Source organism: Pollicipes pollicipes, unplaced genomic scaffold (genome assembly GCF_011947565.3).
Source record: "Pollicipes pollicipes isolate AB1234 unplaced genomic scaffold, Ppol_2.1 Scaffold_2555;HRSCAF=2994_pilon_pilon_pilon, whole genome shotgun sequence".
In the NCBI taxonomy this organism is placed as follows: domain Eukaryota; kingdom Metazoa; phylum Arthropoda; class Thecostraca; order Pollicipedomorpha; family Pollicipedidae; genus Pollicipes; species Pollicipes pollicipes.
In genome coordinates this window covers 22,148,024-22,169,949 of record NW_023596136.1, presented here as the reverse complement: position 1 = coordinate 22,169,949, position 21,926 = coordinate 22,148,024, and the positions used below count along the sequence as shown (strand labels likewise).

At 61.1% G+C, this 21,926-nt stretch overlaps 2 protein-coding genes across 2 annotated transcripts; one reads left to right on the top strand and one right to left on the bottom strand.

Moving 5' to 3' along the window:
- The first annotated feature begins 3,282 nt into the window (after positions 1-3,282).
- LOC119106004 (mitogen-activated protein kinase kinase kinase 13-A-like) lies at positions 3,283-13,573 on the top strand. Its single transcript, XM_037229603.1, is given in 3 exon segments — positions 3,283-3,411; positions 11,710-12,695; positions 12,697-13,573. Coding segments are annotated over 3 exon segments (1,584 nt in total). The 5' UTR covers positions 3,283-3,392; the 3' UTR covers positions 13,276-13,573.
- A 3,280-nt stretch (positions 13,574-16,853) lies between these two features.
- On the bottom strand, positions 16,854-21,925 carry LOC119099192 (adenylosuccinate synthetase; the record flags this gene model as incomplete). The annotated part of the gene is made up of 6 exons (XM_037222304.1): positions 16,854-17,101; positions 17,500-17,747; positions 18,172-18,296; positions 18,583-18,737; positions 20,687-20,892; positions 21,858-21,925. Coding segments are annotated over 6 exons (855 nt in total), but the record flags the coding sequence as incomplete, so codon positions are not given.
- Position 21,926: the final 1 nt, after the last annotated feature.

The following is a 21,926-nucleotide window of genomic DNA, read 5'->3' as shown; positions in this document are numbered from 1 at the left end:
GAATGACATGATCATTACGTCATGAATACAAAGCTTACTTTTTATTTTCACCGACGTTTAGCTCAGAAACTAGAGGGGCCTAAAGTTTTAAGAAAGGCAGGATTGTGAACAGCGCCGAAAGGTCTTCAAGGTGGCTATTTCAGTTGAAAACCCCATGTAAGCGTGGAACACTCCCTTTAAGAATTTCCAGATCGCGAAAACCGGAGCAGATGAAGATGTGACACTAACTGCACGTTTTAATGAAATGCGCCGTCTACAAATAACAGCCACATCTCTTCACTGCTCGTCCCTTAGCTGCTTAGTAATGTATCGGGAGTCGGTCGCTGTCATATTTTTTAAAAAATCTATTGCAAATGTAAGCCGATGTGTCCTGAACCGAGAACGATTGGACTGTACTTGTACGTACCTACTCACTGTGATCACTATCGGCCCAAATATCGATATTTCTTGCGACAGTTTGGTCTCTGGCACCGATATTGACAACCGTCGGAAGTTAGTTTGTATTGTCAATTGAAATTATCACGTCTGGTCACACCCACAGCCAGCCAATATGCGATCAATATAAGTTGCGAGCCATCGCGGGTGATGCATCAGTGAACCTCTATCTATATATACGGTATATCAGGGCGCCTCTGTATGCTCATATCTACAGTACATCAGGGGGCACTTCATCCGGATGTCATTTCAAGCTGATGATGTGGCCAATCAAGGAGAACATTCAGGTTATTCGTGCGACGTTTACATCAGTCTCCAAGGTTGTGGTACTCCGTTAGCAAAGGTTTTGAAGTGATTTATATCACAGGAGCTGCTAGCTGTCGCGTCTGTATAGCCTCGCTTTCCCCAAAACACATCTGGCCTTTACTGATGCGCGTTGTACCATTGCTTTATTTGATACTTCCTGATGCAAGAGCATGCGTCACCTTTCGCGCATCATGGAAAATGGCCAGAATATCGCGTGCTCTATACCCGTCCGATGTAACCCTAACCAACGTCTGGGTTGGCCGCGGAGGATGGCTGGACTCAGGGGCGTACACAGGGCTTCACAACAGGAGGGTGCAACTAAAAAGTTTGCTAAAAGCCTAGTTTAATGCAACGCAAGAACGCGCAATCTATTGTGTGTCGTCCGATCTTTTTTAACGCGTCTATAAGGAATTTTTGACTGACAGCATGGAAACATTTGGTAAATGGCGAGGGAACGCCCCAAGGCTCACTACGAGCGTACGTCCCCGTGGATGTCTGGTACTGTACAGGGCAGACTGGCAAATTACGACCATTACACTCACGCTTCTAGTACACGTAAAATGCACGTCACCCCAAAACAGCATTTTGTTTCCGTGCGTGCAAATGTGTTTTGCCCTTTTGGGGCCTTGGCTCGATTATACTTGAACTAAGGCCAATGCCAGGTTCACACCCAGCGGCGTTTTCACATAGTGGCCAACGCGGAATGTCCTCCCCAAATTCGAACTTATAGTATGTGTTAATATATGCTTGAGTAGATATGATGGTTAGAAATTCCAGACAGATGCATGAGTATAGAAGATTAAGAGCATGCAACGTTAACGATGCGCAAGAAATTTTGCGCACCTGCGGTGCACTGAACTGGATTTTAGTGAAGATTTCCCGGGCTGCGCCCTCCTCCGCCGTGAAATCCTGCATACTTTCTTGCTGAAACGACCCGAAAATTTATGTATATATTTTATAACTAAAAAAGGTTGTCCGTCTTTTGAAAACGTTCTGTGCTCCCCCCCCCCCCCCCTCACCACACACTTTGCATGGCTTGCCTCTGGCTGGACCGCCTTTGGCAGGAATTCTCCAAGTTCTCCATATCAACATCCCATGCTGATTTTCAATTTAGCATTTCCGGTCAAATGTATCACAATTGTGTCACCGCCAATGATAACAGACACAATGTCATCTTGCAACAGTACACTGATGTTCGTCACGAACGACAGTCGTACATGCACGTTCAGTGTCCGCACATACGTACATACCACCGTGCCCTTGGGAGCGTGCCGGCCCGCCTGTCTCGGGCTGGTACCGACTGGCACGCGAGGCGTTCGCCACCGCGTTCGACTGACCCGACACCGACCCAGGATTCGGCCAAGGACGGACGACATGGTCAGAAGCGGTCCGATCTGACACGGCCGAGGGCTCAGCCCGTGGAGGAATACAAACCCAGGTGTGCAGACCCGATCTGCAATCGTCAAATGAGGCAGATGAAAGTGTGACGTCATCTCGAAGCACGATCCCGGGTGGTGGAGCCTGCGCGTCGCAGGCCCTCCTGCATGGTGAAAAAATGGCCGAATGCCGCTATTTTCATTATCTGTGCCTCGATCATATTTGTGATGCGTGTTATGCTGTGCTTTTTTAATAGAATACGCGACACCCCGCCTTTTCTGTTTGTGTGCGACTTTACCTCGCCCTGCATTATCCAGTACCGACAATGAGTTCCGACCCATGCGTGCGACTTTACCTCGCCCTGCATTATCCAGTACCGACAATGAGTTCCGACCCATGCGTGCGACTGACTTTACCTCGCGCTGTATTACCCAGTGCCGACGATGGCTCCGACCCCTGCGTGCGACGTAACCCCGCGCTGCATTACAAAGTGCCGGCAATCAGCTCCGACCTCTGCCAAGTCGACTAATGCATAAGTAAGGACACGGCAGCGCTCCGAACCTGGCGTTGGCTCCCGTAACGACGGGCGCAGGTGGACCGCTTGGCAAACACCGGCTGCCTTCACCACTGCACGCCCGTTCAGTCCTGCCGCTCTTCCCGCCTCCGCGCGGACCTTCTAGCCGCAAAGCTGCACCTCTGCCCGCGATCGGGCCGTGCTGCAGAATCGCCTGCCCGCCGCTTTGCTGCCGACGTGGGCCCGAGCGCGATGCAGTTTGCATCTCCAGCGTGGGTGCAGCGGCACAGAACGGGCAGGCGAGCCGGCCCGGGCCATCGATTGAGCTGGCTCCCCGTGACGTCACGGTCCGGATTTCCCAGAACGATAGTGGTGAGCGGTCGGAGCGGAACGAGTCGGCTGCTCGGCACTAGCCGTACCCTCAGTGCACCCTTTGCTCGCTCAAGGGGTGACGTGCCGTTCCCTATTTTTTTTAAAACTTTCTCCCGCTAGCGCTCGCTTTGCCGGACGGAGCCGCAGCAGCGTCAGCGACGGCGTCGCTCCCGGCCGATCCGGCCGCCGTTCCGGCCGGCAGCGTTCTCCCGCCACTAGCGCGCCAGTTTTGGCGCCAGCCGTCCGTCGTCTGACGTGACGTCACACATCGGCTTGGATAGCGGGCTGTGGCGGTGTGTGGTGCGGAGGTGCGGTGTGCGGTGCGTGCTCCCGCCGCATTCTGGCGAGGGTCAGGGACGGCACGAGCCCAGGACCGCAGGAGCGGTACATGAGTGTCCCCGACCAGTGTGAGTACACCGGGGCGGATGGTTTGCCACGGCGTTGGCGTGGCCGTGCTGCCTGCGACGTTTGGGCGCGCCGCATTGCGCCCCGTTTGGCTGACGGCAGTGGGTGGTACCACTGCGCTGCGGTACCGTTACAGACAATGGCCACTGATCCTCAGCTGGCCGTGGCGCGTTAGCGTGGCGCGCTCAGCGACAGCTGAAGGCTTGAAAGCTGCGATACGGGGAGCTACCCGTTGCAGGTTTGGTTGTTGGGCCGTCTGGAGCAAAGTGGGCGGTTTACTGCGCCATGATCGTAGAAGTGACCATTTGCATTCACAATTACGTGCCGTTTTTCGGGGAGCTGTTCAAGCCATTTACTACACAATGCCGTTGCCGGCTTTGACAAACCGCATGAGATGCTTCGCACCAGACATACCCGTGTAACAAATCGTAGACATCGTGCCAAGCACGACAGCTGCTGTAGGTTGTCTCAATACGTGTCAGGTTTAAACAATTGCCAACGATTAGCATAAGGCATTCTTCAAATTTCCGCAATGAGATACACGGCAATACGTTGAGTCAAGCACATCGCTCCGGCTTAGACGATTGTCTGTTTTCATCGCGGTCAGGAAGTCTCCGGTATCGCCCACATTCGCTTGTATAAGTGCCACCACCACTTAACTGGTCAGTGTCACCAGGATTTATTCAACAGCAGTTTTATTGATTCAAACAGCACTGGTTTCTGGTGCGGCCGCGCGCAGTGTAGAGGCGGAAGCCTGGGGGGGGGGGGAGGGGACGGGCGCGAGGTCATGGGGGCGTTGGCCGAGGGACCACTGAGTACTGGCAGTTACTGTGGTGTGATCATGGGCGGGAAGTGCTGTGTGGCTGGTGTGGCGATGGCCGCATCTGCTTTATCAAAAGAGGCTTATTTTCACATCTGGCTAATGGAGGAAGTTCGTTCCAGTCGCTTGACTTCACCAGTCCTATCGACAATGTCCTCGCCTACCCTGTCAACAAGGCCACGGCGCGGGCGCGAGCATGAGTGTCTGGCTTCGGTAGCACTCAGGTCCTCGTGTCGGCCCTGCTGCGCAGTCTGCCGTCCAGGGCCGGTCGGTGATGGCTGTCCGGACAGCGGACCTGTTCCGGTCATAATGGTGGACAGTGAAGCCCCAATTTCGGGCGAATTCTTGCGTTCGATCAGCCAGAGGCATTGACCTGAGCGTCTTCGACATGTGATTAGCCCTCGCCTAACGCTGAAGAACTTGATACGCGCTGTGTGGAAGACTCTATCCCAGGCGCCGGTTCCTCACTCCGTGGAGATCGCGCCTGACAGGACCAACAAATCTCTTTCTGGGCACGTGGGCCCATCTGTGACTGGTTTTTGGGTGCAGCCGGTGTATTGATTTCAATGCGTCGCAACTGATCCAGAGCAGCCGCGCGACAGCTTCCAAGCCCGTCAGCCAGATATGTGGCAGCAAACAAACATTCGAGTGTACGAGCAGAAGGGGGATAGGACCAGACCAGACCCACAAGATATAGTTGACAAAGCACTCAATCGGCAAGAGCAGGCCGACCTCGGATGAACTGGGCTGCAGTTGCGCTGTGCAACTCACACGCCTGGTTAACGTTTGCAATCAACTGTGTGTGTGGTGGGGGGGGGGGGGGGAGGGCAACTTTCGCGTTGTCAGCTGCGTCATCATGGACTTGCGTTTTCTCCGAATTAGACACACGTGAAGTGACAGTAAAATATGCTCTCAGTGTCAGCACCAAGCTATCCCTGGGTTGCCTGGAAGTGATCTGTGCAGTAACATGTGCATAGCAGTGACTGCCTAAATTGGGAGATTCAAAGTATATACGCTGCCAGCTTAGCCAAAAGCACCCGTGGCGTGTCCGTCGTCTCCGTCTGCGCGGCGCCTGTGCCGCCGCCGTGCCCCCTGGCAGGCAGAGCTGGCCGCTTCGACCGTGCGGCCGTCGCACTGAACACGCCGCAGATGCTGGCGGGCACAGATGCACGCTGTACAGGTGCGGGCCTGCCGCCCGTGTCGGCGGCGCGCGGCACCGGGGCGATGCACGCTGCCAGCGGCTGTCACCGCGAGTCGCTGTGCAGCAGGACTGAGGCGGGGCCTGCGAACGGACACGCTGGTCTTGTCTCCAGCCCTGGCGGATGAGGAAAAGTGCCAGGAAAACCCGCCGTATGTTGCCGCGCGGGGGGTCAGATGGCTTGAGATTGCCGGCCGTCCAGACTTCCGCGTTTAAAATGTGCGCTCGATATAATCAACACGCCTTATTATGTAACCATACGCCTGCATTTGTACCCTACGCAAAGCTTTGTTGTGCAATTTGGAGGCATGTTGGGCAACTGCTCACGGGAAGTTCTCGCGGCAACCTTTACACCAGTGTTGTGCCTAGTCCGTAACGCTCGAGAAGCGCATTCCACGTCCTTGCGAGATGCTCGCGTACATGCTGTTCCGGCTCAAACTACTTTTCCGAAAGCCATGGCCATTTTTCCGGGTCATTTTTTCATGCGTGTGCCGTGGAGCTGGACAGATGTGCAAATGTACGTTTCCAGGTGTAGGTTTTTATCCCTGATTTGCGAGAAGATGACACACTGCCATGAGCGCCATTTTATTGTTTTAAGGTTATGCACATGCCCTCCAAACACTTCACGAAATTGGCGTTCGGTGCGTGGTGTTGCATGGCACAAAGGGACTCATAAAATCAATTTGCACCTCCCATCATTGGCTGCGAATCTCAACCCATGCCCGCAGCTGAGCTCCTCTTTCCCGGAATTGGACTTCTGTATTGGCCGTGGAATAGCATGCGACATGGGGTTAGTCGCTTCTGTAGCTCAGTTGGTGGAGCGGTTGTCCGCCACCAGCGTGTGGGGCAATCTTCAGGCATGTTCACAGGCCGGATCCGTGTAAAAGGCAATGGGATGCCGCATTCGGATTCAGCAGGGCAAACTTGCTGCCAATTGAGGGCTGTCGCCTGTACGCGCGCCACGTGTGGGCCCGAGGCTCCACATCATGATCAGGTACATCGTTAGGCGCACCCGACCCCTGCGGTCACGAAGTTGCCCGCATTGAAATCGCTGCACTGCGTCAGTCCTTCGCTCACTCAGGCCGATACGCAGAACAATGACATCAATGGGCCGTGAAAATCGATGCCGTCCGAAGGCCCCGTCTCCGTTCAAGCAGGATATGTCAAAAAGGTAGCGATGCACTACCAAACGGGTGCAGTGGTGACTTCGCCTGCTTACTCAGCAGCGGTAGCCTGAAGTTCCCTGGTCGACCTGTGGTGGCTTCCTTTCGTGACCTGGTGCATCGGCAGTGTATGTTGACCTAACATGGTTTATAAGCAGTGATGATTTGCGTTGACCCAGTCCGGAGCGTGCCCCGGAGGCGGCCTGCCTGCCTGACCACTGCGACGGCGTGGAGTGGAGAATCATCACCACCTGGGGTTCGGCGACGTCTGCCACCATATTGGCTCGTGGGGCTGATGGTCGTATGAGCGCATCTGTCCAGGACAATCCGAATACTGGCATGGGCCACCCTCAGAGACGTAACCAACGGGAGGGCAAGGACGCCGGATTAATTTGGTTCAAATTCGCAGGATTTCGAGCCGATTTACATTGCCCTCCCCTGAGGATAATTTTAGCAACGTGTCTGGCAATTCTAACCAGTGGTGTGATGTGACCAAAGAGTGACTTGGACATCAACAGTTCTCGCATGGCATATATCAGTGTCTCTCGAACGACATATGTCAGTGTCAAGGTCGCGCCTGCATTAACAACTTGTACATCAACAGTTCTCGAACGACATATGTCAGTGTCGCTCTGTATTAACAACTTGTCGCGACACGACATACAGGCGCGACAAGGTCGCGCCTGTATTAACAACTTGTACATCAACAGTTCTCGAACGACATATGTCAGTGCTAAGGTCGCGCCTTTATTAACAACTTGTACATCAACAGTTCTCGAACGGCATATGTCAGTGCCAGGGTCGCGCATGTGTACAACTTGTACATCAACAGTTCTCGAACGACATATGTCAGTGTCAGGGTCGCGCATGTATTAACACAGTGCACCATCTGATGCCGCTGTATGCCTCGCATCTGTGTACGCACTAATGTGCATCGCACACTCGGGAATGTTGCAATTTTTCTCACGACAAATTCACATTTAGGATGGTTCAGGCTTACCGTAAGCCTTAGATTTCCCTCGAGGTCCTAAGATCACCGTCTTAAGTGTAAGTGAGCGCAGGCACCTTTGGACTTTGAGCGGTGTTAGGTATTGCGTAGTGTGCCGCGTATCGTGTCCTGGGATGGTGTGGTGGAAGTTCACCGACCTCTCGGACCCTGCCCGAGCCTGATCAGTCTGCTGCCCGTAGACTCCTGCATAACTGATGTCTCGCAAACTCGTTGGAGCACTTTTATTTGCATTCATTGTATTCATGTATTCCTGTCACATCGTGCACCGGTAGAAGGATTATGCTAAACTCGCAGTCCGTTGAGCTTGCAGAGCGTCCGCTGTGAACTCTCCACATCATACCCTGCAGCTCGTGTCTAGTAAGACGATGCTGCTCTGCCATCTTAAGTTTAAGCTGGCATGATTGTAATGTCCTGGGTGGGCGGAGTCGTTGGCATGAAAGTTGAGGGCTAGCCAGGCTGTCGTCAGTTATGCCGGTATTTGTTTTCTTCGAGCCCCGGGAATTCACAGCTGCTCGGACAAAGACGAAGCTCGTTGGCGTTCCTCTCCTGCTGTCCGCTTTGTTCAGTTCCACGAGTTCCACGAATCCCTCCGAAGCCTCCATTGTCATGCCCGAAAACCCGCCCGGTTGCCGCCTCTGCTTTCCTTTCTGCTGTTCCCAGAAACACTCCGCCAAAGGAATCCGCGAATCTTGCGCTCGGGCGTCCCCGTCTGGCCGCTCGTAAAGCATTTCCGTCCAACTGCGCAGCAGCGTTCTGCCAAGACGGCTGCTGCGCCAGCGCCGACCGGGGTCGGCGCCGCCCGCGCCGCCTCGAGATCCGAGCGCCGGTCGCTGCTGGCCGCCGGCGCCGCCGTACGCCGGCGGTCAGCCCGCCGCCGCGGCGCCGCCCGCACCGGCGCACGGCTCTCAGGGGCAACCACATCCGGCCAGGCGAGCCAACCCGCCGTGACGGACACGGGGCGCACCGAGGCCACGGCGGCCGCTGCGCCGGGGGCGGACCGGTGCTCAGCTGTGCCGCGCGCTGGCCGGCCGTCCCACCTGCTGACGTAACACCTGCCACCGGCGGGGGGAGGGGCAGTCACGCGTCGGCACACGTGTTCAAGCAGCGGCGGTGAGCGCGCCGCCGCTGCGGAGGGCGCGCGACTTGCGGTGGGTAAGGGAGCACCGGAGCGCGAGTGCTGTGCCCGTGGTAGGGCGCCCGGGTGTGGCTGAGGAGGGTGCTGCAACCGTGGCAGGGCGCGCGGGTGTGGCTGAGGAGGGTGCTGCAACCGTGGCAGGGCGCCCGGGTGTGGCCGAGGAAGGGGCTGCGTCCGTGGTAGGGCGCGCGGGTGTGGCTGAGGAGGGTGCTGCAACCGTGGCAGGGCGCGCGGGTGTGGCCGAGGAGGGTGCTGCAACCGTGGCAGGGCGCGCGGGTGTGGCCGAGGAGGGTGCTGCAACCGTGGCAGGGCGCGCGGGTGTGGCCGAGGAGGGTGCTGCAACCGTGGCAGGGCGCGCGGGTGTGGCCGAGGAGGGTGCTGCAACCGTGGCAGGGCGCGCGGGTGTGGCCGAGGAGGGTGCTGCGACCGTGGTAGGGCGCGCGGGTGTGGCTGAGGAGGGTGCTGCAACCGTGGCAGGGCGCGCGGGTGTGGCCGAGGAGGGTGCTGCGACCGTGGCAGGGCGCGCGGGTGTGGTCGAGGAGGGTGCTGCGCTGGAGTTAGAACGCACCGGTGGGGCCGTTAGGGGTGCGCCCGTGGCAGAGGGCGCGCGTGTATCTCAGGAGGGTGGTGCGCTGGGGGCAGGGCGCGCGGGTGTGTTTGAGAGGGGTGCTGCGCTGGTGGTAATACGCGCGAATGTGGCCTAGGAGGGTGTTGCTCTGGCGGCAGGGCGCGCGGGCGTAGCCGAGGAGGATGTTGCGCTGGCGGCAGGGCGCGCGGGTGTGGCCGAGGAGGGGGCTGCACTGGCGGCAGGGCATGAGTGTATGGCCAAGGGAGTGCTGCGCTGGTGGCCGTGGACGCGCGGACGTGGCCGAGGAGGATGTTGCGCTGGCGGCAGGGCGCGTGGGTGTGGCCGGTGTTGACACGCTGCGTTGGTGGCGGGGTGAGTTGGTGCGGCGGTGACGGGTGCTGCGCTGGTGGCGGGGCGGGTGGGCGTGGCTGCGAGGGGCGCCGAGTGCTGCCAGCAGTCTCACTGCTTCAGGGCAGATTGACTGATTGTTCTCATTTGAGTTTGGCTGCGAGTCCAGGGTCTACTGGGTGGAAAGCCGTGCGTCAACACACCTGTGGTCTCGAGTGCTTGATAAGGATGGGCTTGGTATGCTGCCGGCCCAGACAGTTCGCCGCCGCCGTGGCTGATAACACCGCACGATATCGTTGGTCACATCCTCTTTTTTACTGCCTGGCTTTGCTGGCCGTATGTCGATGTCACGATCGGAATGAATTGTTTGGCGCTAACTGATGTCAGAACGTTGGGTCGACCTTAAGGTCAGCGTGACAGCTGTGAGCGACAGTGACTGCTTGCCGTTTCAGTCGTAATCCCACGAAGCCTTTCAATAGCACAGACATTCCATGACGCATCGCAAATAATGTTACAGCACAGCAGCCTGGCGAGTTACATTTCCATGTCCTCAAATCATGTGCAGTGGCGTATCCCTGAAGCCGTTCCCAGCGGCACGTCCCCCTCCCTTAGGGAATTTGTTACACGTATTCTTTGTTGTGTGTGCAAATATTGACTACTGCGAAAACGAGATAGACACAAGAATAAATATACCAACAGCATGCGGTGTTTGACGGCGTGTAACAAATTCTGCTTAACTGCGGTGCGCCATACTGGGGTTTCGGTGACAAATTTTTAGTTGTTCCCTCCGTAGCGAAATCCTGAATACGCTCCCCCCCCCCCCCCCCCAGCGGCTATATCCTTCTCAGGAACCCACCACCACCACATGGTGACACCGCTGGTGAACCATTGCGCCACAAACTAACCGATTAGTTTCCGTGAAAGTATATTGGGAGGCCTTGGACATTGTCCAGATCCGGTTCCAGCAGCTTTACCGACCGTCACGAGAGTGAGCAGGCTGTAAATGCTGTCGCCCGCAGCGACGGCGGTCCGCGGGCGCGGCGGCGGGTCCGCTGCCCGCGGAGACGGAGCTGGTCCGCGGGCGCGGCGGGGGGTCCGCTGCCCGCGGAGGCGGAGCTGGTCCGCGGGCGCGGCGGCGGGGTCCGCTGCCCGCGGAGGCGGAGCTGGTCCGCGGGCGCGGCGGCGGGGTCCGCTGCCCGCGGAGGCGGAGCTGGTCCGCGGGCGCGGCGTCGGGGTCCGCTGCCCGCGGAGGCGGAGCTGGTCCGCGGGCGCGGCGGCGGGGTCCGCTGCCCGCGGAGGCGGAGCTGGTCCGCGGGCGCGGCGGCGGGGTCCGCTGCCCGCGGAGACGGAGCTGGTCCGCGGTGTGGTGGTGTGGTAGCAGCGCTCATGTATCCGCTGGCGGGCACGTGCCACGGGCCCCTCTTCCTGACCCCACATAGCAGCGGCGGGGTCCGCTGCCCGCGGAGACGGAGCTGGTCCGCGGTGTGGTGGTACGGTAGCAGTGCTCATGCATCCGCTGGCGTGGCGCGTGGCCACGGGCCCCTCTTCCTGACCCCACATAGCAGCGTCGGGGAACGCTGACATTTGCAGTTGACCTAAAGCATGACCCCGCGGCTAGACTGGCCTGCAGCATGGTCCGCCGGCTAGACAGCCAGCCCGTTATTGTGGCCCCGATGACCTGGTAACACCTGGCAACATTTGATAGCGTCAGTCAGTGGGCTGAAGGGCGCTTGACGCTTGACACTTGACACAGGAAAAACGCGCAGGTGTTGTTCACTCTTTTTCCTCGCGGCGTTATGGGACGCGGTCCCGCTGGTTCTGTTGTGAGGTGTGTACCTGTGACGCGGAGCGCGACCCTCGCCGTTACGCCGCGTGACACGAGGCATGCCATCGAGACGCAGAGCGGCTGACGACGCACTACGTGACGGCTGCGACACGGGCGGGCTCGGGTGCGTGCTGTGTGTGACGCGTCGCCACGGGGCGCGGGCCGCGCGGTGTTCGTCGCCTGCGCGCTGGCGCGCCTCGTGCCGCGTCTGACGGCTGTCTTCTCTGCCGGCAGGTCTGGCGCGCTCTGCCGCCGACACCATGCAGCCGGGCGTGCTGCAGCTGGAGAAGGAGCTGCTGCAGCTGACGCTGAGCTCGCCGGCCAGCCTGTCGCCGCCGGGCGGCCCGCTGGAGCCGGCCTCCGACCCGGAGACGTCGCCAGACCAGGCCGCCATGCAGGTGGGCTACCGCGAAGGGCGCGCGCCGCAGGCCGGCCTCATGGAGGGCATCTTCGGCTGCCTGCGGCCCGTCTGGACCATCATCAGCGCCAAGAAGGCCATGGCGCCGCCCGAGAACTGGGAGGTGCCGTTCGAAACCATCAGCGACCTGCAGTGGCTGGGCTCGGGCGCACAGGGTGCCGTGTTCCGCGGCAGCCTGCGCGGTGAGACGGTGGCCGTGAAGAAGGTGCGCGAGTGCAAGGAAACGGACATCCGGCACCTGCGCCGTCTCAACCACCCCAACATCGTGCAGTTCAAGGGCGTGTCGACCCAGGCGCCCTGCTTCTGCATCATCATGGAGTACTGTCCGTACGGCTCACTTTACGACCACCTCAAGGACGGCAAGGAGATCGCGCCCAAGCGGCTCATGGACTGGACCAAGCAGATCGCAACGGCCATGAGCTACCTCCATCAGCACAAGATCATCCACCGCGACCTCAAGAGCCCCAACATCCTGATCGGCAACAGCGAGAGCATCAAGATCAGCGACTTCGGCACCAGCCGCGAGTGGAACAACATGAGCACGCGCATGTCGTTCGCCGGCACCGTGGCCTGGATGGCGCCCGAGGTCATCCGCAACGAGCCCTGCTCGGAGAAGGTGGACGTCTGGTCGTTCGGCGTCGTGCTCTGGGAGCTGCTGACCTGCGAGATGCCGTACAGCGACGTCGACTCGAGCGCCATCATCTGGGGCGTGGGCAGCAACTCGCTGCACCTGCCCATTCCGCAGACCTGCCCAGACGGCTTCAAGCTGTTGGTCAAGCAGTGCCTCAGCGCCAAGCCGCGCAAACCGGCCCTCCTTCCGCCACATCCTCATGCACCTCGACATCGCCGCGCTCGAGGTGCTCACCATACCCTGCGACGCCTACTTCCGCACTCAGGCGGTGTGGCGACGCGAGGTCAAGGCGCACATGGAGCGCGTGCGCACCGAGCGCGCCAGCATCCAGCAGGGCGGCGAGGAGCTCGTGCGCAAGCGGCGCGAGGAGCTCAAGCACGCGCAGGACATCCGGCAGCACTACGAACGCAAGCTGGAGCGCGCCAACAACCTCTACCTGGAGCTCAGCACGTGCCTGCTGCAGCTGGAGCAGCAGCAGCGCGACATGAACACGATGGCGGCGGCGCGCGCGCGCAGCCCGGCAGCGCTCTCGCTGGAGGCGGGCACGAGCCGGCGGGCGGCGCTGGCGCGCAGTCCCGAGCCGTTCCTGCGCTCGCCGCACCGCCAGCTGGCGGAGAGCAGCACGCAGACCCCACCGACCGAGCGGCCGGAGCGGCGGCCGCTGACGCTGGCGCTGCAGGACGCGGCTCACCGAGAACGGCAACGCCACGACGACCACCACCACCGTGCCGGGCGGCCGGCTGCCCGATGAGACCAACCACAACTGGCAGCCAGCCGCCGGCAGCAGCGGCCACCTGTACGCGACCGAGGCCGGCAACGGCAACGTGGCGGATGCGCTGGCGCCGCGCCGCTGCCTGCTGTTTGACGACAGCGACAACGACGCGTGCCTGGTGCAGGAGGCGGCCGGGCGGCGCTCGCTCGTGCGCGTGCACTACGCGCGCCACCTGAGCAGCTCGGGTGAGTCCGACTGCGACGTGCACACGGCGCCGCTGCCGGCGCGGCGCCGCCAGCTGCGCAACGCGCTCATCTCGCGCCACTCCGAGTCGGAAGACGGCGAGGCGCCGGCGCTGCGGCGCAAGTGCGTGACGCGGCGGCCAGTAACGCGCACACGCGCCCGGCCGCCCTCGCTGCGCCTGCCGATGGAGGCGGCGGCCACGGCGACGGCCAAGCGACCGCTGAGCTCGGGGGACGAGCGCGAGCCCGAGGCGAGCTCGGAGGAGGGCAGCCGCGAGCTCAGCAGCGAGGAGACGCTCGGCTCCCGCCGCCAGCCCACCTCCGACAGCCTGTACTCGGACGGCGAGGCGGCCGACTCCCTCGCGATGCGCCCGAAGCTCCGGTAGCTGCCGCGCTCGCTCCGCGCCGCGCCGCATGGTTGTCTGCTCACCCGATCAGCCGGGCGCGTGCCGTGCGGGTAGCGGCCGCTCGGGCGCCCGCCGCGGTGTCACGGTCAGCTGCGCCGACTTCCAGACCCACTCAGTGACCTGTCGGGGATAGACCTCCGGCTGCCAGCGGGAGAAGCGCAGCTGGTGTGTACAGTCCTGCTACACGGCTCGGCCAAACCGGCCCTAGCCACGGCCCGTGTAAATACCCACGCCGGCTGGACGGCGTGCTCTGGTGCTCGGAGGGGATTCCCCGATCCCCGGAAAGCTCCCACCACCTCCGGTGCCAGGAGCTCTCGTGCGGGTTCCCTGCTCCTCACAGCTGAGGCGCCATCCCCGGGACCTGACGGCCGCGGGGACCGCTGCGCGAGTCCGGACGTCGGTCGACAGGCGCCCCGGGGGTGGCCGGCTGCGGGCAGTGCCGGCTGGCGCGCGGCCGCGTCTGGCGGCCGACGTCGACTCAGTGTGTCTCATAGGATGTCTAGGTTCATCAGACAGCGTCATTCGATGTCCATTGTCAGCGGCGGTGCCGCGATCCGCCGCCGCCGGCAGAATGCATGGACTCTGCAGCAAGCGTACGCGGTCTGACACGGGCGAGTTGTTATGGTTGTGAACTTTACATGCGTCATTCCATTTTACGTACTTAGGCAACGCGGTTCGTGAGTGTCAAATCCGGCCGGGTTTGTGTTGGGTGGCGCCTGGCAACAGTGATGGTCCTGTATCTCAGCCAAGTTTACGATCCCCGACAAGCTTTTTTGTTTTCCGTGCGTGGCGCGTGTCGGTTACCTAGGTTGTGTTTTGTACCTGTCGTGCAGCTCATAGCTCCCTTACCGCAGTCTGTCGCGGACGTCCAAACGCTCCCACTCGTGCGGGTGAGCGGCGTTTATCTGAGGGCGCGGTGGCCGGGGTGTCGGCTTCGCCCGGCGGAAAGCCGGGACAGGGCGCGGAGTGGTGTCTGTGCAATGCTCACGTGCAAGCGGGAGGCAGCCACGGCGGGTTTATCCGCCCTCATTGCAGCTCTCCTCGCAGCGCTGTATTTGGCGGCTCAGTGTCAAGCAGACATTCCACCATCACGGCAGGTTATACCAAACAACGCGTAGTGTTTTTCGTAGCAATAACGTCGCCGCTCCTGCATTCCGTGTCTCATGTTCATTGTTGACTGCAGCTAGGTACGTGACGGGCGATTAATATACGTGGGTGGAACAATGCGCTATGTTTTGGCGACGCGCCCGAAGTCTGCATCACGGACTGTAAGCAGCACAGCCGACGCAGCAGGCCACCGTCGGCCCGTCCAGTCAAATCGGCGGGGATGGAAGCCTGGGCCGGAGCCATTGCGGCCCGGTGAGCAGTGGCGGCCGCCTGCAGAGGCTGCGGACGTCCGCCCGCCGGGCGGGGAGACACGTGACGTGACCGCCCCTGAACAGAGTTCGGGGTATGACCCCACCCCCGCCCTGCCACGCCGCTCACGCTGTGGCAGAAGGCGCAGAACCCGTCGGCCATCAGGATCGCTGGCATGGCCACTGGTCCCTGGACACCAGCAGAAACGAAGCAAACGACGACGGTCGAGCCTGTGGCAAGCATTTTATGCAAAGGACGCCGGGTTGTACCGTCTCGACCCTGACTCCCAGAAATGCGCATTATGTTTTTTTTCCTTGTCAGCAGTAACTGTGATCCAGCAACAACTGTGACCCAGCAGCCTTCCTGCCAGCGCCTTTTCAGCAGCTATATCATGTTTCCATCGGCAGAACCCGGCGCAGGCCGCGACGCGTTTATCCTCCTGCAGCCTGTTGATGGAAGGCTGCTTGAACCCAAGTGTTATCAATCCGGCAAACAGCTGCGTCGTCCAATGAACCCGTTTCGGCGGATCAACGAACCGTCATTCCTTCACTTGTCCAGCTGTTTTACATATGCCCAGCAAGACGCCGTCTATCAAGATGGGGGCGCACCTTAGAACGACTACCGGAGAGGATGTCTGCGACGTTCGAAAGCACATCAGAGCTGCAAGTCATCTGGCTTTGTGCGCCCATCTGCGAGCCGCGGGGAGGCCCACAGCTCTGAGGCAACAAAGACGGCGGTCGGTGATGCCGCCGACCCCAACAGCTGGCCACGTCCCTGCAGCAGCAGACCGCAGGTGCCAGGGTACTGTGACAGGCAGCCGCGCCAACACCTGTCGTCAGCTCCCACTGGGCGCCACTGGCCCAACGGGATAGGTGGCGCTACCTGGGCTCCGCGTGGGGACAGTGGCGCCATCCCGGCGGGGACAGGCGGCGCCACAGGCCCCAGGCTGGCTCGGTCACGAGACCGCCCGCCGGTGGCGCCACCTCCCAGCAGCCGTCTAAAATTGACGGCGGGCTTGGTCAGCTGGGGTTTTCATATATGATCGACGCAATGATGCGCCGTGCGGTCAACTTGTCAATCTGATGGTATGCCATGCGGTCAACCGGCCAACTTCATGGTATGTCATGCGGTCGACCTGCCAACCTGATAGTATGTCATGCGGTCAACCTGCCAATCTAATGGTATGTCGTGCGGTCAACCTGCCAGTCTGATGGCATAACGTGTGGTCAACTATCCAACCTGATGGTATGTTGTGCAGCCAACCTGACGATCTGATGGTATGTAGCGGTCAACTTGTCAATCTAATGGCATGTCGTGCGGTCAGCCTGCCAATCTGATGGTATGTCGTGCGGTCAACCTGCCAGTCTGATGGTATGTTGTGCGGTCAACCTGTCAATTTGATGGCATGTGGCGTGGCCACTGCTTAGCCGTGTATGCCAAGGCAAAAGCCATTCGTAACAGAGGTACTGCCGCATCGTCTCGTCTTGTTGAGGCACGGCTGCACTCCCGCCGCACACCTCAATCCAGACCCCTGCGGTGCGCGTCACCATCCCCAACAATCCCGCCGGGTCACGGTCACCGCAGCCTAGTCCGGGCGACAGCACGAGCGCCATCCGCGCTGGCAGTTTTATTCGTACTGAAAAAATACGGTGGGGTACACAGGACTGCCGGCGGCGCGGCAGCGCGCGGCCGCCTCTAGACGGGACTAGGGGAACACGGCCGGGCGGCGGCACTCATCCCCGACAGGGCACGCGACTGCACTCGGTGGCGGTGGCGGTGGCGGTGGCGGCGGCGGTAGCGGCCGGCGTCACATCAGTTCGATGATCGACTCCCGGCACTTCCCGACACCGATCCACTTGACTGTCGGCGACAGAGGGGCGGGGTCAAGGGTCAGGCGGCAGACAGACGTCAGCAACACGACGGGGGTCAATGACGGGGCAAAGGTCAGTAGCGCAGCACGCACAGCTGGCGCTGTCGCTGCGACACCATGCAAATTTCGCGCGGAAGCCGAGTTATACTTACTCAAGCCAGCTCACAGGCTACCACCATAGCAGCCAGTTGGCGGTACAGCCACGTCGGTGCCGTCACACTAACGAGGCTTTCACTGGCACCGGCACAGCTCTGACCGCCACCTGAAGCAGCGAGCTCCGCACACAGCCGTCCTCGGCCTGAGCCAGAGCGGCGACCGGCGGCCCTCGCGCGGCCCGCGCCGCCGATCCGCACCCGCCAGCCCGACGGACCTCACCCCTCCCCCTCACCTGGCACGCCGACGAGCCGCTCCAGGGTGCGGATGTACAGCTGGGCGTTGTCGGGCAGGTCGGCGAAGGCGCGCACGTGCTCGGTGGACGTGCACCAGCCGGCCAGAGTGATGTACTCCACCTCGACGGTGGCCAGCTCGGCACTGTTGGCCGGGTAGTGATCCAGCCGGCGGCCGTCCAGCAGGTAGTGGGCGCCCATCTTCACCTCCGCCAGAGAGTCCAAGATGTCCAGCTTGGTCACCGCCAGGCTGTGGCACAAGACGACGGCGCCGTGAGACGGCAGCACCGGCCGCGCGCCGGGGACGCGCGCACAGAACGGAGCAGTGACGGTGACGTTAGCATCCCCCCCCCCCCACCGGGAGGTGGACCACCAGCGACGGCGGTCTGCCGGTCCGGCGACTCATCAATGTAACGACGGGTCTGATTAGACTGAAAGTGATGAACGCCATCAAAACGCCAAGCCGCCATGCTGCGAGTGTTTTGAATGTTTCGACAGCCCGCCATCTGTCAGTTGTACCACCAAACCAGTGTGCGTCACCCTTCCGCGGCATCTCACGGCCACAGCAGCGGCGGCAGGTGCGTGGTGGCTGCGGCGATCGAGGCAGACGCCCGCCGCCCGCGGCCTCCGCCGCGCGCGCGCAGTCCCCGCTGAGCGTCCGCTGCAGCACTCACGCCGAGTAGCCGTTGACCATGTTGGAGTGGCGCAGCTGGGCGCAGTCGAGCCAGCCGCAGCGCCGCTTTCGACCGGTGGTCACGCCGAACTCGGCGCCGCGCTCCTGCAGCAGCTCGCCGATCTCCTGCGCGCGCCCGACACCCGTGCACGTCAGCAGTGCAGGGGCCAGGGCGGCGGGAGGCAAGAAACACGGCCAGCCGTCACCACACGCTTATGCAAGTAGAGGAGGACAGAAGAACCGCTCGCAGCACGAACACCAAAGCACTACCTGCCATTCTAAGGCATCACAGCCATGTCAACGCGTAAGATACTATCCCAAACGCACGCAATAACCTGAAACAGCATCGCCAGCCCAGGAACTCTGCCCAAACCGGCGGAGCCCACTGTCGCCGCCGTGGCCGCGCGCTCACGTTGAGCTGTTCGGTGGGGAACGGGCCGACGCCGACGCGAGTCGTGTAGGCCTTGGCCACGCCGTACACGTGTCCTATGCTGCGCGGCGGCAGGCCCAGGCCCGTGCAGACGCCGCCGGCGCTGCAGTTCGAGGACGTCACGAACGGGTACGTGCCTGCCGGAGTCGGAGGGCGCAGTCACGGCGGGCGTCCCAGAGAACGGAATGGACGGTGCCAGGGGAGGGGGGGGGGGGGGGGGGGGCGGAGCAGGGCCCGAAAGGCGTCTGTGGGGTGAGGGCGCTGGAGGGGTCAGACCTTTGTGGGTGTCTGTCTGAGTCAGGGCGGTCAGATCTCGGCAGATGCCCGTCTGGGTCACGGTAGGCGCCCGCCGGTGTCACCAGGCCAGGTCACGGTGGATGCATGTTGGTGTCACAAAGAATCAGGTCACGGTGAGCGGCATCAGGGTCGGAGGGGTCAGAGGTCGGTACATGGTACAGACGCCCGGGGCGTCAGAGGTCAGGTCGCGGTATGACCTTGCCGGGTCACAACTCAGATCACGACAGGCATCCGTCGGTGTCCGGGTACGATTCGTTGATGGCAAGACGTCGTCACGGTGCGTACAGGTCTGCGCTAGAAAGACTCATGCTAAATCAGGTCAAACGGAACTCATGACGATGATAAGCGATTTAGGGTGCGCCGCCAACTGTGGCCGTTTTGCGTCCAAGTAGGTCACAGAAGGTACTTATTGGTAGGGCATCAGAGCGGGTCTCAACATGGATTTGTTTCAAGGAATATGGAACAGCACCTCGCTGAACGCCCCCGCCCACTTCAGGGGCAGCTTCGTCACGGTAGAGGGTCGCTAATCTAGTTTCGGCGCCAGTCTGTTGGAAATGATCACGTCCTTGACGGGCGGGGAGGGCGAGGGGTGGGCACACGCGCGGCACCCGACTGTCGCAGTCTCCAATGGACGCGCGCCACCTGCGACGCGGGCCCAGCGCGCCAGGTGTGACAGCCGACCATGCCGTGCGGGGCAGAGAGGAGGGATGGGCCGGGACAGCTGGCGCTCCAGCTGGCTCTGCTGAACGGGTAAAGTAGTGCCTGTTGATCTTTTCAGTGCTTCAAGGTTTGAAAACGGCCTGCACAGCCAGCACATTCAGCGGACGTAGTGCAGCGCTGGGCGCGCGGCTGGCCACGCTCGCCTGATCTCAATGGGAACGACTGGAACTGAAGATTCTATCACGGACAGACATGTGAACCAACGAACCACAGCTACGCTGTCTGGTTGATCAGCTCGTGACAAGTTTATAACATTATTACGCGTCCCTCGACTACAACGTCATTGTACAGAACCCATCATTTCCTACCAACCGTGTCAAAATTTGATAATGTTGGTGGAAAATGACACCATCTACGGCGCCACCGGATTCTCAAAATCAATTTTTGCCGCTGCTTTCGGCCTTCTCCTGGGCTTCGTCGAGCACATGTCAGTCTCTACGGCATCGTTATCCGAGGCGACTGTGACCGACGGCCAGGCGGGGGCTGGGTCCAAGCGTCCGTATCGCCACGCCGGTCGCGCGCCGACGGCTCACACCGGCACGTCTCGACGCCCGCCGTCCACGCAGCACATTCCGCCGCCGGCCGGCCGCGTCGGCTGGCAGCGCGGCCGCGACGGGCTGGCGGCGCGGCCGCGACGGGCCGACGCCGCGCCGCTCGCCAGCGACGGCGGCGGCGCACCGGCCGGTAGATCACAGCCTCGTGGTCAGACCCCCGCCACCTGTGGCACGATGCGGCAAGGGCGCTGAGCACAGGCCAAAGGACGCCGTTTTGGTCGTCCCAGAACACCGTGCGCATAATGCAGGCACCGTCTGCCACCAGTGCGGTCCAGAGCGGTGCTGTAGCCTTGCATGCAATAAAGGCCGGATACAGTGGCCAGGGGAGGTGATCGTACATGCAGAGCACACCGAAAACGGAAAAAGGGCAAGCAGACATGCAACAGGAAAGAGAAAAAACAAGCGACAGCAAGATCTAAGAACAAAGCCCGTGCAAACAGCCCTTAAGAGCCGTCCCGGGGCACCGGACATTCAAAGGTCAGAGCAGAGCAGAGCAGGCCACAGCAGGCCCTCACCGAAGTCAATGTCGAGCATGACCGCGTTGGCGCCCTCCACCAGCACGCGCTTGCCCTCGGCCAGCGCGCCGCTCACATAGCTGACCGAGTCGACGACGAGCGGCCGCAGCCGGGCGGCGAACTCGGCGTACCGCGCCAGCTCGGCCTCCACGTCCACCTCCAGCGCAGGGAACATGCGCTTGTGCAGCGCCACCAGCGACCGGTACCTGCTGACGCCGACGGCCCGACGTCACCCGGCGGCCGGCGAGGCGCGGAGGGAGGGCCGGAGAGGAGTGGAGCGAGGGTCGGAGATGCGCGGAGGGAAAGCCGGGGAAGCACGAAGGGAGGGCAGGGGAGGCGCGGAGGGAGGGCCGAGGGGGCGCGGATGGAGAACCGGGGATGCGCGGAGGGAAGGCCAGGGAGGCGCAGATGGGGGGGGGGGGGGGGCGGCGGCGAGAGACCGGCGCATGCTGGGACCGGCGGTATCGGAGACGTGGGGCGCTGACCGCGAGGCAGGAAGAGTGCAGGACGATAAGGACAGCAGGAGCACAGATACTGGGAACACGGCGGCCCGAGCATGAGACTGTGGGCACGGGGCAACACGAAGAATACAACACTGGGAGCACGGCAAAGGGAGCCTGGCACCAGAGACCAGTACTGATTCCCAAACAATAGGGTATTGTCAGTCCAGGTGACTCAGTTTGTTAGAGCGCCTGCCTTCCGATCCACCATCCAGGGCGAGATGATTTTGAGTTTAGGTAGTAAAATAATACAATTAAGTTTAGGATTTTGAGCATAGCAAATAGCAAACGCTTTAGGCGTTCGTTATTTGCCCTTGACAAGTATGGCCTGCGGCCGGTGGTAACGGCCGCGCTAAAAGGTCAGATGACGTCGGAGGGCAGGACGGACCGTGTGCTGATCCTGCCAATTGCAACCACTACATAAAGCGAGGTGCCGTTCCGGTTGACAACTTCACCTTCCTCCAACGCCCAGTGCGTACACTGGCGCACAACCGGCACACTGCCAACAACACAAGTGGCCTTTCCCGTGTGGCTGCCGTTTTGCATCGGTAAGACCGGCAACCAAACACAGTCATTACGCTTACCAGCGCACCCGCTACAGCAGTGGCCCGGCTCCAACAATCTCAGTCCCTCGCGCGCGGGCATGTCGTGTCAACACCGCGGCGCCGTACCGTTCCACGAAGTAGCTGAAGTCGCCGAGCAGGTCGCACACCCGCAGTCCGTTGCGGGTGGCCTTGGAC